The 13495-nt window shown below is 54.4% G+C and overlaps 1 protein-coding gene across 1 annotated transcript; it reads left to right on the top strand.

The window, feature by feature from the left end:
• Nucleotides 1–363: 363 nt before the first annotated feature.
• On the top strand, nt 364–9827 carry LOC115385449 (DCN1-like protein 5). Its single transcript, XM_030087449.1, has 10 exons — nt 364–423; nt 5569–5621; nt 5707–5749; nt 5847–5946; nt 6557–6722; nt 6792–6883; nt 6958–7066; nt 7302–7406; nt 7502–7604; nt 9571–9827. Exons 4-10 carry the CDS (start codon nt 5879–5881, stop codon nt 9621–9623), a joined length of 696 nt encoding a protein of 231 aa, XP_029943309.1. The 5' UTR covers nt 364–423; nt 5569–5621; nt 5707–5749; nt 5847–5878; the 3' UTR covers nt 9624–9827.
• The last annotated feature ends 3668 nt before the right edge of the window (nt 9828–13495 follow it).

The following is a 13495-nucleotide window of genomic DNA, read 5'->3' as shown; positions in this document are numbered from 1 at the left end:
ATAAAACTTCTCATAAATTAGGATTTGTGTCACGAATTGCACTTTTGTCATAAATTCGAGTGTGGTCTTCTTGTGGTTGAGCATTGTGAAATGAACATGTGAGTTAAAAAACACAAACAAACCAATGTTTCTTTAACAGATTCCACGTTTCCTCTTCACTTCCGGGGGGGGAGGTGCTTTTACCCATCTATGTAATTAGTTTTTTAACATTATAAAAATATATGTACGATATTCATATTCAGATTTGGATTATTTTAGAGTGTCACGTCGTTGAATCCCGTGGATTAAAACATTTTCCACCACGTAGACGCTTTAATAAAGAAGTCTCCCCCCCCCTCCGTCGCCGCGGTGGTAGCGTCCATCGCTCTTGAAACGCCGGTATTGGAGCCGGTATCGGAGCCGGGTGACAGCCGTGTGACGGCCGTGAGTATTTCTGCCCTATAAATCTCTTCACGGACTCGTTTTCTCTCATGGCTGACCGTGAGCAGCTGCTAATCCGCACTTTGAGGATGGGTAACCATGTTCAAAGCGCGGGAGTATTGCGCGCGTGGTCCAGTTGCCGGCTGTTAGCATGTTAGCCGCTCCGCTAACCTGTGAGCTAGCCAGCAAAACAATTCGTTTTGAACGTAGAAAAACACTTAAAATTTATTTGAATTCGAGAAGGCTTGAATCTCTAATGATGGTGTTTTATGGTTCAACGTTGACGTTGAATGTTAACAGTGGGATCCGGGCTCTGGAGCTGAGCTCGGTGTCCCGGCGCCGTTAGCCGATTAGCACGGCTAAGTTAGCGCGAGACAGTCACGTCATGTTGTTTTCTAAAGTGAGCTCAGTGGACCAAGACCTGGTCCTCTCACGATCGAAGGAAACAGGTCTGTTCATCACGTGCAGCTAACACGGGAGCTGTGAAACAGAACTCCGGGGCCAAGACCCCAGGACCAGGTCCTGTCTGGACCAGGGGACCTCTGGAATCAGGGGCTGTAGAACAGAGCTTTGGGGCCCTTGACCTTGGGGCTCCCTGGGACTAGGGGCTCCCTGGCACTCGGGGCTCCCTGGGACTAGGGGCTCCCTGGCACTCGGGGCTCCCTGGGACTAGGGGCTCCCTGGCACTAGGGGTTCCCTGGCACTAGGGGTTCCCTGGGACTAGGGGCTCCCTGGGACTAGGGGCTCCCTGGGACTAGGGGCTCCCTGGGACTAGGGGCTCCCTGGGACTAGGGGCTCCCTGGCACTAGGGGTTCCCTGGCACTAGGGGTTCCCTGGGACTAGGGGCTCCCTGGGACTAGGGGCTCCCTGGCACTAGGGGCTCTCTGGGACTAGGGGCTCTCTGGGACTAGGGGCTCCCTGGGACTAGGGGCTCCCTGGCACTAGGGGCTCTCTGGGACTAGGGGCTCTCTGGGACTAGGGGCTCCCTGGGACTAGGGGCTCCCTGGGACTAGGGGCTCTCTGGGTGGACGATGGTTCACGACATATATACAGTGAAACCTCTGGAGAGAAGAGAAGCTCGGTGCCGGCCCTGCAGTCAGTTCGGTCAGCTGTACTACAGACTGGAACATTGTCAGCCTTCTCTCATCCTCAACCGGTTCACCTCCAGGCTGGGTTCTGTCTGCACTTCTTTACATTTTGTATACTAATGACAGTCGTAGTCGTCACAGAAACAGATTCATCATAAAGTACGCAGACGACTGTTATAGTCAGCCTGCTCCCTGATGAGGAGGCCAGCCACGGCCAGGTACTTGACGATTTTGTATCCTGGTGTGATGATTTCTTTTTACAGATCAACATTACGAAAACAGAGGAAGTCTGTATTGATTTCAGACGAGCGACTCAGGTTCCTCATCACAGTGTTGTTCACAATCAGGAAGTTCAACTGGTGAGCAGTTACAAATATCTGGGCATAGGGGTGGGCGATATGGCAAAAATGTCATATCACGATTTTTTTAAATCAATATCACGATCACGATTTTATCACAATTCTTTTTTATATTGCTTTTTCTAGACTAATTTGCAAGTTTGACCATTTTTTTCCCCCAATGTTAAACATATAAAATGTATAAAATGTATTTAAACATGTAAACCCCTAAAAGAAAAAAAACTGACAATTTAAGCTAAAGAAACTGGCTTTAATTTAAATAGTACAGGTTTTTTTCTAATCAAAATGTGCAATGAACACAAACATAAAAAGTAATGAACAGCAATAGAGAGCACTTTTGTAGCACAAAAACTAAACACACCAAATAGATTATTAAAAAGGGTCAATAAAAATGCAAACTCAGCTGGTTACCTCTTAAAGGGCAACAGTTTAGAACAAAAACAATTTAACTTTAATATCTATAACCTGAGTGAATAATACAGCTGCTTGAGAACAATGTTTTGTTCATAGATCTAAGCTTTTATCTCCTTTTAAAAATGAGGTAAAAGATAATGAACAATAAAGTACACTTTTGTAACACAAGAAACTAAACACATCAAATAGCTTTTTAGCAGTTTTAATGGGATATAGTTTTAATAGTTGCGCTGTATGACCACTAGAGGGCTCTGTCTCCACTGAAATACAGCCCCTCATCATCCCATTAAATCAAAGGTTCCACTAGTGATCAGACTAAAGGTTCGTTTCAGCTGTTAACTTGATGGTATGTCCACTAAGTATGTTTTCACATTTCTGTGATTTGTTTTCTATAAAATCCCTCATGCTAGCTTGTGAACTGCTAGCGGTAGCTCGCTAGCTAGCATTAGCATCGGTGCTAGCTTCAGCGTCTCTCCCTCCAGCTTGTTGGGGAGCTCTGCCTGACCCAGCCTCCACCCAGCAGCAGCTCCAGTCAGAGAAGCTCCACAGCGCTCCGCTCGCTGTTAGCTGCCTTTGCGTCCCCGAACGCAGCACTGGATGTGGCTGCGTTTTTTTTTTTTTTTTTTGTTTGTTTTTTTTTTAATTATCATTAATGTTGCTCCGCATGTATCTATTGTGTATGTGGATAACTGCACTAGAGGGAATATTTAGTTAATATTATCTGAAGCTTTCAGGAAACATCATCACTCCAAAAATTATATATAGGTGAAAAGAACGAGGAGAACGTGCCCTATAGACGGTTTAACCATCTTTCTGATTTATGAGATCGTCCCGACGTTATAATCCTTAACGATCTTATATCGTCATATCGCACACCCCTATCTGGGCATGATAATAGATAACTCGCTCAAATTTGATGAGAACTGTGACATGCTCTGTAAAAAGGGTCAGCAGCGCCTCCTCTGTCTGAGGAAGCTCGCCAAATTCCAGGTAGACAGAAGCCTGATGAAAATGTTACTGTGCCTTTATCGAGTCTGTTATTTCCTTCTGTATCCTTTGTTGGTACGGTAACCTTGCTGTCCTTAGGGAAAATTGTGCGCATTGCCTCCAAAGTAGCCGGGGTGAAGTTCAGCAGCCTGGAGGAAATTTATAACATTCAACTGCTTAAGAAAGCCAAGAACATTGGGAGAGACGAAACCCCCCCTCTGCATCAGGAGTATCAGCTCCTCCCCTCTGGCCTCCGCTTCACTGTCCCTCCAGCTGCTAAAAACAGATATAAATTTTCCCTTGTGCCTCTCTCCATCCGCGCTTTAAATGCCGAGAAGAAGAGGAAGTAAAAGCATGTCTACCACTTTCCATGCTTTACTATACAACTACTGTATATTTGCTGACAGTAGTTTGTCGTTTCTTAACTACTGGTCTGGAATGTTTCTCACAGCTTGGTTTGATGGGTCCAGCTTGCTGATCTGCTTTTTATTTGTACTGGAGCTAACTGCACCGAGGTCTGTAATGCTTTCCATGTTATCTTATATATTTATGTTCTGTATGAATGTGAACCTACTGCAAACTGAATTGCCCTGCAAGGGACAAATGAATAAACTGAATCTGAATCTGAAACTGGGAGCTGGTCCCAGTTGACCGGAGTCTGGGGTCGGGTCCAGGACTCAGGATGATGTGAGGATTCAGACTGATGGTCAGCAGAGGACAGGGTGTGAGGAGAGCAGGATGAAATGGTGACGATATTTCTGGTTTAGTGAAAAGCTGTGTGGCGGGCTCGGGGCAGAATCAGACCGCTGAGATACCCCAGCTTCTGCGGAGGCAGTAGGCGGGGCCAGCAGCAGCAGCCGCCAGTAGTACGTGTCTGCAGCCGGATGCTGCACGAATACAACCCTGCACTTCCGGCATCTAAAAATGAACTAGTTCATTTGTTACTTTTGTTAGTACTCAATAAAAACCTCTTCTTAACCATCCATCACAAGTCACTGCTGCTCCAAAACTAAACAAAATTCTTGAACCTGGGTGAAACGGACTCTACAGCGTCCTGTGACGTGCGCACAAAGTCTCTGGAGGAACTTCAGGTCTTCCTCTCAGCAGCAGCAGCCTCAGCGCCCAGCAGAGTTTTATCTGCTGATCTCTGCTCAGATAATGTCCCAACATCTCCATGATACCTGCTGAAGGAGCGCTGCTCCCCTGGCCGGAGCGCCGCCGAGCGCCACGTCTCGGTGTGAGCTCTGCTCCATGCTGATGTTTCGAATTAGCTGGTGCCCGTGTTAACTTGTGACCAGTACATGACTGAAGCATGTAGTCGTTCTGGAGAACGTCGGTTATCTACAGTTCCAGTGAGTGTATACGTTTAAAGTCTTTTGTGAGTCTTACTTTAACAACTGCTGTAATAAGCAGGTGTTCACACAGACCTCCGCTGTCATTCGTTAACACGGGAACCAGTTAATCCATAACACCAGCCGTACGATCGCTCGTATTCTGCCACGGAGCTCTTTATACAACTCGCTGTTTCACAGTTTGCTTCCATCTCGCCTCTCCAGGGTTTGTTCTCTCGGGGTTTTCATTAAAAAAGTGTTTTTCTGCTTGTTTTTGACGGTCCTGCTTCCCGTTTACTGGCACGTCATCACGTCATTACGTACGGCGATTCCCCGTTTAATCCGCAACGCTGCCCCGTCCCCGCTGCCCTCCACTGTGGAGCCGTGAAGCCGGACTTTTCAAATGAGCGTGAGCGTGAACTGCGTGTGCTGCTCGTTCTTGCTAAAGTGAGCGGCGCTCTCGTTCACGTTCATGATATGAAAACTGAATCGCTCAGTTCACCAATTCAAAACGTAAATTGCGGTCGGGCCGTATTCGTGCTGGGCGGTAGGTGGCGCTCTCTTTAGAAAGTGGTCTAAACTTTCCGGAAGTGTAGGGTCGTATTCGTGCGGCAGCATCCGGCTGCAGCCATACCCTTCTCTTAGCCGCCGCAGTGGCGGCACGTGATGGAGGTGGTGGAGGGTTTGGGGGAGGCTGTGAGCTGTTCAGGAGCCAGGTGTTGGAGCTGAGGGGTCCGCAGAGAGTCGGTCGAGGTCCGCTGGTGAACACCCGTCTCTCCACTTCCACCAGAACGCCGGGAAAGTCAGATGAGCCAAGGCAGTGCAGCATGAAGAGGACTGGCAGTGGACTGAAGGGTTCCTCTGTGGTGACTTTGAACCTGGAGGAGCTGGAATCCTGGAGGACTGGTTCGATTCCTCGGAGTGACCGTACAGGAGGTTCTCTGACGATTTGTGTTGTTGTGTTTTTAGGAGGAGCCTGTCTCGACTGGAAAACACCACGCTAACAAACACTGGACAGGCTTGTATGTACACAAGTTATGGACATAGAGTGATTGATCAGTGAGGGACCAATGGTCTCTGAAGTACTGCTTCCTGTCTCTGTTCCAGAACCTCTTCCATTGGAATGGCAGCAGCAGCCCAAGGAACACAGGTGAGAGCGTCCACGTCCGCAGCGTTTGATTCTCCGGATACTGCTGATTGATTGATTGATTTTGTGTGTGTGTGTGTGTGTGTGTGTGTGTGTGTAGCCCAGCTAACGAAGGCCAGTAAAGGAGCAGTGATGCCGTTGAAGAAGAGGAGGAAGCAGCCTGACACAAGTGATCATGAGTGCCACTGTAAAATTCCAAAGTAAGCACAGCAGGCGTTTATTGAGCAGGCGGCGCCAGGTCCGGGGCCGGGGCCGACCTGGCTGCGCCGGGGCCGGGGCCGACCTGGTGGCGGCAGGGCCCAGGTCTGGGGCCGGGGCCGACCTGGTGGCGGCAGGGCCCAGGTCTGGGGCCGGGGCCGACCTGGCAGCGCCAGGGCCGGGGCCGGGGCTGACCTGGTGGCGGCAGGGCCCAGGGCCGGGGCCGGGGCCGGGGCCGACCTGGCAGCGCCAGGGCCCAGGTCCAGGGCCGGGACCAACCTGGCGGCGGCAGGGCCCGGGGCCGGGGCCGGGACCAACCTGGCGGCGGCAGGGCCCAGGTCCAGGGCCGGGGCCGACCTGGCGGCGGCAGGGCCCAGGGCCGGGGCCAGGGCCGACCTGGCGGCGGCAGGGCCCAGGGCCGGGGCCGGGGCCGGGGCCGACCTGGTGGCGGCGCCAGGGCCGACCTGGCGGCGGCAGGGCCCAGGGCCGGGGCCGGGGCCGACCTGGCGGCGGGGCCCGGGGCTGAAAGTGAGGATTAGCTGAAGGTGTGGTCTACAGCGAGGCGTCAGAAGTCCGGTCCATGTGTCCCCCCTCTGTCGGTCTGTGCTGCAGCTTCGCCCGGCCTCAGGTCTGCGGGGGGAGGCCGGCGGCGCCCGTCAGGCCGTTCTCCGTGAAGAAGTGCCGGTCCTGGTTCCAGCAGTACGCCGGCTCTGATAACGTGGTGGGACCCGAGGCCATGGAGAGGTTCTGTCGGGACATGGGAGTGGAGCCGGAGAACGTGAGTGTCTGTTTCTTTAACGGGTTCCAGGGTTCGTGGAGTGACCTCTGCCCCCCTCCCCCGTCGCAGGTCATCATGCTGGTCTTGGCCTGGCATCTGGAAGCCGCTCACATGGGATTCTTCACAGAAGACGAGTGGCTCCGGGGAATGACGGCTCTGCAGTAAGGACCGTCCTCGCCGAGTCTCTGCAGGACCTGAAGCTGCTGACGGTGACTTGTCTCTTGTGTCTTCTTAGATGTGACTGCATGGAGAGGTTAAAGGGCAAACTGGACGACCTGCGGGGTGAACTCAGCGACTCGGCCGCCTTCAGGAACATTTATAGATACGCCTTTGACTTTGCCAGAGTGAGTCTTGCTCTCTGTCCCAGGAGGTTCCGTCATGTCTCTGTTGTCCCTTCCAAAGGGAGACGCTGTCATCTCCATCAGGCCAGACACTGCTGCTCATGCACCCTCTGAACAAAGACAATACAGAATGAATCGATTACCAGCAGTCTGCCCAGATGTCAGACGGCACTGCAACAACCCAAAAGTCCAAACCTTTCCTCATGAAATGGACGGCTGTGGTCCCCTCTGTTCACAGGACAAACACCAGAGAAGTCTAGATATGGACACCGCCAAGTCCATGCTGTCTCTGCTGCTGGCCAGGTCCTGGCCCCTGTTCCCCGTCTTCCACCGGTTCCTGGAGGTAGGTGGTCTGTGGAATACTTCAGGAGTGACTCCTGCTGAGAGCAGGAAGGGAGTCCTCACCCGTCCTCTGTGTCCTCTCTCTCTCTCCCACAGCAGTCCAAGTACAAAGGCCTGAATAAGGACCAGTGGTATAACGTCCTGGAGTTCAGCAGAACCGTCGACGCAGACCTGACTAACTACGACGAGGACGGAGCGTGTGAGTGAACCTCTGGCCTTCCTTCATGGCTCCACATGTTGAAGGAGGAATCCAGCTGACCTTCAACTCAGCCCGCGTTCTTCAGTCTTTACAAACCAACGGCAAATAACAACATGAAGAACTACGCTCCGACGGGTCCGACCGGCCGCTCTACCTGGAGCTTCAGCTAGCCGTCCGACTAGCTGCTCTACCTGGAGCTTCAGCTAGCCGTCTGACCGGCCGCTCTACCTGGAGCTTCAGCTAGCCGTCCGACTAGCTGCTCTACCTGGAGCTTCAGCTAGCCGTCTGACCGGCCGCTCTACCAGGAGCTTCAGCTAGCCGTCCGACTAGCTGCTCTACCAGGAGCTTCAGCTAGCCGTCTGACCGGCCGCTCTACCAGGAGCTTCAGCTAGCCGTCCGACTAGCCGCTCTACCTGGAGCTTCAGCTAGCTGTCCCACTAATTAAAGGGCAACTCCGGTTTTTTGACACCTGGACCTTATTTCTAGGTGTGTCATGCTCATATACTCACTCAGACAAACATGGTGCAGCTCGGAGTCCTCCAGAAGTTATTTAGATCCAAACGATGTAGCCGCACTAGCGGGGGTGCCACAGCAATGGAGCGTTAGCGCGGCACATAATCTCTGCAAAGTCGCTCATTTCGGCTGTATTTCTTCATCCATCAGCGCTGGGTTGCCTTTCGGTCGGAAGGGGGGCCTCCGGCGGTGTCCCGCGGCCTGGCTCGGAGCGCGCATCCGCCGGGGAGCGGAGGTACGCTTCCTCCCGGCGAGGAGAGAGCTCCGGGCCGTCGTGCGTCCCGCGGCCGGCGTGGAGCGCGCATCTGCCGGGAAGCGGAGATACGCTTCCTCCCGGCAAGGAGAGACGTCCAGCGGCCCAGCGGCCGCGTGTGAGCCGTGCGTCTTCGCGGGTGTCCGGAGCCTCCGTGGAGCAGCTGAGGGCCGTTTTCCAACTCGGCCCCTGGAAGTCAGACGCCGGGGCGCCGTGACAGCCGAGGCCGACTCAAAGTGCCTCTCTGCTGGGGAGAGGAGCGCCGCAACGTTTCCATCCGAGCTAATTGTGGCTAAGTTAGCGAAAACTGTCGGCTCTTCAGCTGACCCACCTGAAGACGGTAGACGAGCTGACTTTATGATAACACTGGCGATGGATGAAGAAATACAGCCGAAATGAACGACTGTGCAGAGATGATGTCCCGCGCTAACGCTCCATTGCTGTGGCCCCCCGCTAGTGCGGCTACATCGTTTGGATCTAAATAACTTCTGAAGGACTCCGAGCTGCACCATGTTTGTCTGAGTGAGTATATGAGCATGACTCACCTAGAAATAAGGTCCAGGTGTCAAAAAACCGGAGTTGCCCTTTAACACTTCTGTTTTCCATTAATCACCATCATCACATTGCTTTTACTCAACAGCTGTTGTCTGCGTCCCCCGGCGGTCCGGCTGTTGTCCGCGTCCCCCGGCGGTCCGGCTGTTGTCCGCGTCCCCCGGCGGTCCGGCTGTTGTCCGCGTCCCCCGGCGGTCCGGCTGTTGTCTGTGTTTGACGTGTTTCTTTTTATTTCGAGTCAAATGTCCTCAAACTTTGCAAACTTGGGAAAGTTTTCCAGCCTCTGCCCCGCCCTCCGGCGCCCCGTCCTCCCGTCCTCCCGTCCTCCACGGCGCCACATGTGTACAATGTGTCATTTAATCCAAAACCTACATTCAAAATAATCAGTCTAAACAAAAGAAAACACCATGCAAACAAACAAAGGAAGAAATACTCCGAAAATACACAAAGACTAATCAGCCGTGTCTCCTGTGGGGGACGGTGGTGTCTCCTGTGGGGGACGGTGGTGTCTCCTGTGGGGGACGGTGGTGTCTCCTGTGGGGGACGGTGGTGTCTCCTGTGGGGGACGGTGGTGTCTCCTGTGGGGCTCTGGAGCAGGACTGACCTCGGTGACCCCGCCGTGACCTTGTGTCTCCGCTCTGCTTTCAGGGCCGGTGCTGCTGGACGAGTTTGTGCAGTGGCAGAAGACGTGGTCGTCCTGACCCCCGGACGCCTCTGGACGCCTCTGGAAACCCCTGGAGGAGGCAGGAGGACCGGCGGAGGACAGACAGTGCTGGACTCCAGCTGCCCGCAGAGCCGCAGAACGACCGGAGCCAGTTTCCTGTTTTTTCGTTATGTCTTGTTTGTAGATGTTTTCTCAATAAATAAAGTAAAACCAGCAGGAGCACTGTGGCTCCATGAGCATGTCCAGCCTGGAGACCTGGACGTCCCCACGCTGCGGCTCCAGCACTGTGGACAGGACCAGTCCTCCAGGCCGCTGGAGCTCCGCTCAGCTCGTCCACTTTCACATTCATGTCCCCCCGGGATGTGGCCACGCCCCCGGGATGTGGCCACGCCCCCGGGATGTGGCCACGCCCCCGGGATGTGGCCACGCCTCCCCCCATACAGCACCGACCCAGCGCCGCCTCCGCTCTTTAAACAGGAAGACCATGTAGAAGTGCAAAAAAAAATGCAATTCCAGGGAAATTCCAGCAGGGGGCGATGATGCTGGTTTCAGAAAGAGCCCCGGTCTCATTGGAACCATTCAAAATGCTGATTTTCAGAGAGCAGATAAACATATAGAGCTCCGGGGTCCAGACCAGGTCCTGGTCTCGGTCTGTGGCTCTCCAGCCTGCTGCTTCACCAGACTCTGGTTTTCACATCAATCATCTGTTGGTTTTATATTACGAGTTAAAGTTCAGCATAAATCGCCCAATCACAGCGCCTCCTCTGTCCACGTGATGCGGTCACGTGACGGGCTGGACCAATCACATTACAGCTGGTTTCAAATCTTCAGTGTGGAGACGTCCTGCTGGACTGGCTGGAGTCTTCAGAACAGGGTGTGGGACGCTGTGGGGGACGTCACCAAACCTCTGTCCATACCATCTGTGGCACCAGACATGTCCCGTGTGCTGGTCCCTTCTGTCTTTCAGGTGTCCTTATGGAAACCTGGCTCGTCTCCGCCGTCCCCGCTGGTCTTCAGGAGACGGCCCTGAGGCGGGGAGAGAGCCAGTGGTTTGACCGCGGGGGCCTCCAGGAGGGGGCCGTACTGCCGGTCGCACTGGTGGAGCCCTCCTCTGCAGGGTTAGAGGGTCTGGAGGGGCCTGGAACAGCTGATCTGGATACAGGGGGCCTGGTCTGACCTGCTGGAGCTCCAGGAAGCTGGCAGGTCGAGCTGCAGGGTTCTCCTCTGAGCCTGGTTCTGCAGGGTTCTCCTCTGAGCCTGGTTCTGCAGGGTTCTCCTCTGGGCCTGGTTCTGCAGGGTTCTCCTCTGGGCCTGGTTCTGCAGGGTTCTCCTCTGAGCCTGGTTCTGCAGGGTTCTGCTCTGGGCCTGGTTCTGCAGGGTTCTCCTCTGGGCCTGGTTCTGCAGGGTTCTGCTCTGGGCCTGGTTCTGCAGGGTTCTCCTGTGGGCCTGGTTCTGCAGGGTTCTCCTGTGGGCCTGGTTCTGCAGGGTTCTCCTCTGGGCCTGGTTCTGCAGGGTTCTCCTCTGAGCCTGGTTCTTCAGGGTTCTGCTCTGGGCCTGGTTCTGCAGGGTTCTCCTCTGGGCCTGGTTCTGCAGGGTTCTCCTGTGGGCCTGGTTCTGCAGGGTTCTCCTCTGGGCCTGGTTCTGCAGGGTTCTCCTCTGAGCCTGGTTCTGCAGGGTTCTCCTCTGGGCCTGGTTCTGCAGGGTTCTCCTCTGGGCCTGGTTCTGCAGGGTTCTCCTCTGAGCCTGGTTCTGCAGGGTGCTCCTGTGGGCCTGGTTCTGCAGGGTTCTCCTGTGAGCCTGGTTCTGCAGGGTTCTCCTCTGGGCCTGGTTCTGCAGGGTTCTCCTGTGGGCCTGGTTCTGCAGGGTTCTCCTCTGGGCCTGGTTCTGCAGGGTTCTCCTCTGGGCCTGGTTCTGCAGGGTTCTGCTCTGGGCCTGGTTCTGCAGGGTTCTCCTCTGGGCCTGGTTCTGCAGGGTTCTCCTCTGAGCCTGGTTCTGCAGGGTTCTCCTCTGGGCCTGGTTCTGCAGGGTTCTCCTGTGGGCCTGGTTCTGCAGGGTTCTCCTCTGGGCCTGGTTCTGCAGGGTTCTCCTCTGGGCCTGGTTCTGCAGGGTTCCTGCAGTGTGGACCTGGTTCTGCAGGGTTCTCATGTGGGCCTGGTTCTGCAGGGTTCTCCTCTGGGCCTGGTTCTGCAGGGTTCCTGCAGTGTGGACCTGGTGGGTTCTCTGTCAGTGTAATCGGCGTTTTATAAATAAAGCTGAACTGAATTTTCTGCTCTGGACTCCAGAGGAGGAAGAACCAGCTCGTCAGTGAATTACAGAAACAGAACTGTCTCACATCGGTCAGTAACGTTGACGACATAACACTGGGAAAAGTAATTTAATTACTGGTAACTAAGTTGTACTGCAGTTTGTTTCCACGCCATCACTGCAGCGTCGTGTCGACGCGTCACTGCAGTGGTTTCGGTCTCATGGGAACACATCCTCAGCCTAAACTAAAATCACCTCCATGTTGCCCCTCCCCCGCAGCCCCCTCTCTCTGTGAAGATCAGTGTTCAGCTCAGCGGCGCCTCTGGTGGTGGTGGAATTAACTGACAGGGAACACCAGAAATTCGTCATTTACACCAGGGTTTCCCAGCCCTGGTCCTCGGGGAACACTGTCCTGCCTCTTCCAACACACCTGGTTCACAGGACCAGCTCGTCACCAAGCTCTGCAGAAGCCTGATCACAGTCCTGACCGTTTGGATCAGGTGTGTTGGAAGAGGGACACATGCAAAACATGCAGGACAGTGTTCCCCGGGGACCAGGGCTGGGAAACCCTGTTTTAAACCATCGACAGATAACAATGTTCTCTGATCAAGCAGGTTGGAATTACTGCTGTAGTTAGCAGTGCTATCCACCAGGGGGCAGTGATGTTTAACCCCCATGGGCTGAGGCGTCAGACGGCGGGTCTGTTGACCTGACCTGACGAGGATCCCAGGAAGGAGACGAGACCCTGCTGGACTCTGGACTGAGTAGCAGCCTGCATCCAGCCTGCATCCAGCCTGCATCCAGCCTGCATCCAGTCTCCATCCAGCCTCATCCAGCCTGCATCCAGCCTGCATCCAGCCTCATCCAGTCTCCATCCAGCCTCCATCCAGCCTGCATCCAGCCTCATCCAGCCTCCATCCAGCCTGCATCCAGCCTGCATCCAGCCTCCATCCAGCCTGCATCCAGCCTGCATCCAGCCTCATCCAGCCTGCATCCAGCCTGCATCCAGCCTGCATCCAGCCTGCATCCAGCCTGCATCCAGTCTCCATCCAGCCTCCATCCAGCCTGCATCCAGCCTGCATCCAGCCTCATCCAGCCTGCATCCAGCCTGCATCCAGCCTGCATCCAGTCTCCATCCAGCCTCCATCCAGCCTGCATCCAGCCTGCATCCAGCCTCATCCAGCCTGCATCCAGCCTGCATCCAGCCTCATCCAGCCTCCATCCAGCCTGCATCCAGCCTGCATCCAGCCTCATCCAGCCTGCATCCAGCCTGCATCCAGCCTGCATCCAGCCTGCATCCAGCCTCATCCAGCCTCAGCCGGCTCTCCAGTCCCCCCCCCCCGCGCTGCTGGGACCTCTGAAGCTCCCTCCTTGTGGATTACTCTGGTCGGAGTGGAACTGCTGCCCTCACCTGCCTCTGCTTGCTTCCTGCGCTTGAGCCTCAGATCCACGCCTCGCAGAAAAACTACTATAAACTACCAGAACTAGAAAGTAGTGGTTTGTTGATGAAGGCGTCCAGCATCAGTCTGATCTTCCTCCTGTCTTCTTCCAGCATCTTCTTCAGCTCAGGTTCAGCATCCTCTGAAGTCAGCCTCCTCTGGGAGGAATAAAAGCTGCAGTTTAGCAATTTTAACCTCCCCTCCAAAAAACCTAAAACAGAGAAAA

The sequence above is a fragment of the Salarias fasciatus genome, unplaced genomic scaffold (assembly GCF_902148845.1).
Source record: "Salarias fasciatus unplaced genomic scaffold, fSalaFa1.1, whole genome shotgun sequence".
NCBI lineage: Eukaryota > Metazoa > Chordata > Actinopteri > Blenniiformes > Blenniidae > Salarias > Salarias fasciatus.
This window is presented reverse-complemented; position numbering and strand designations above follow the sequence as displayed.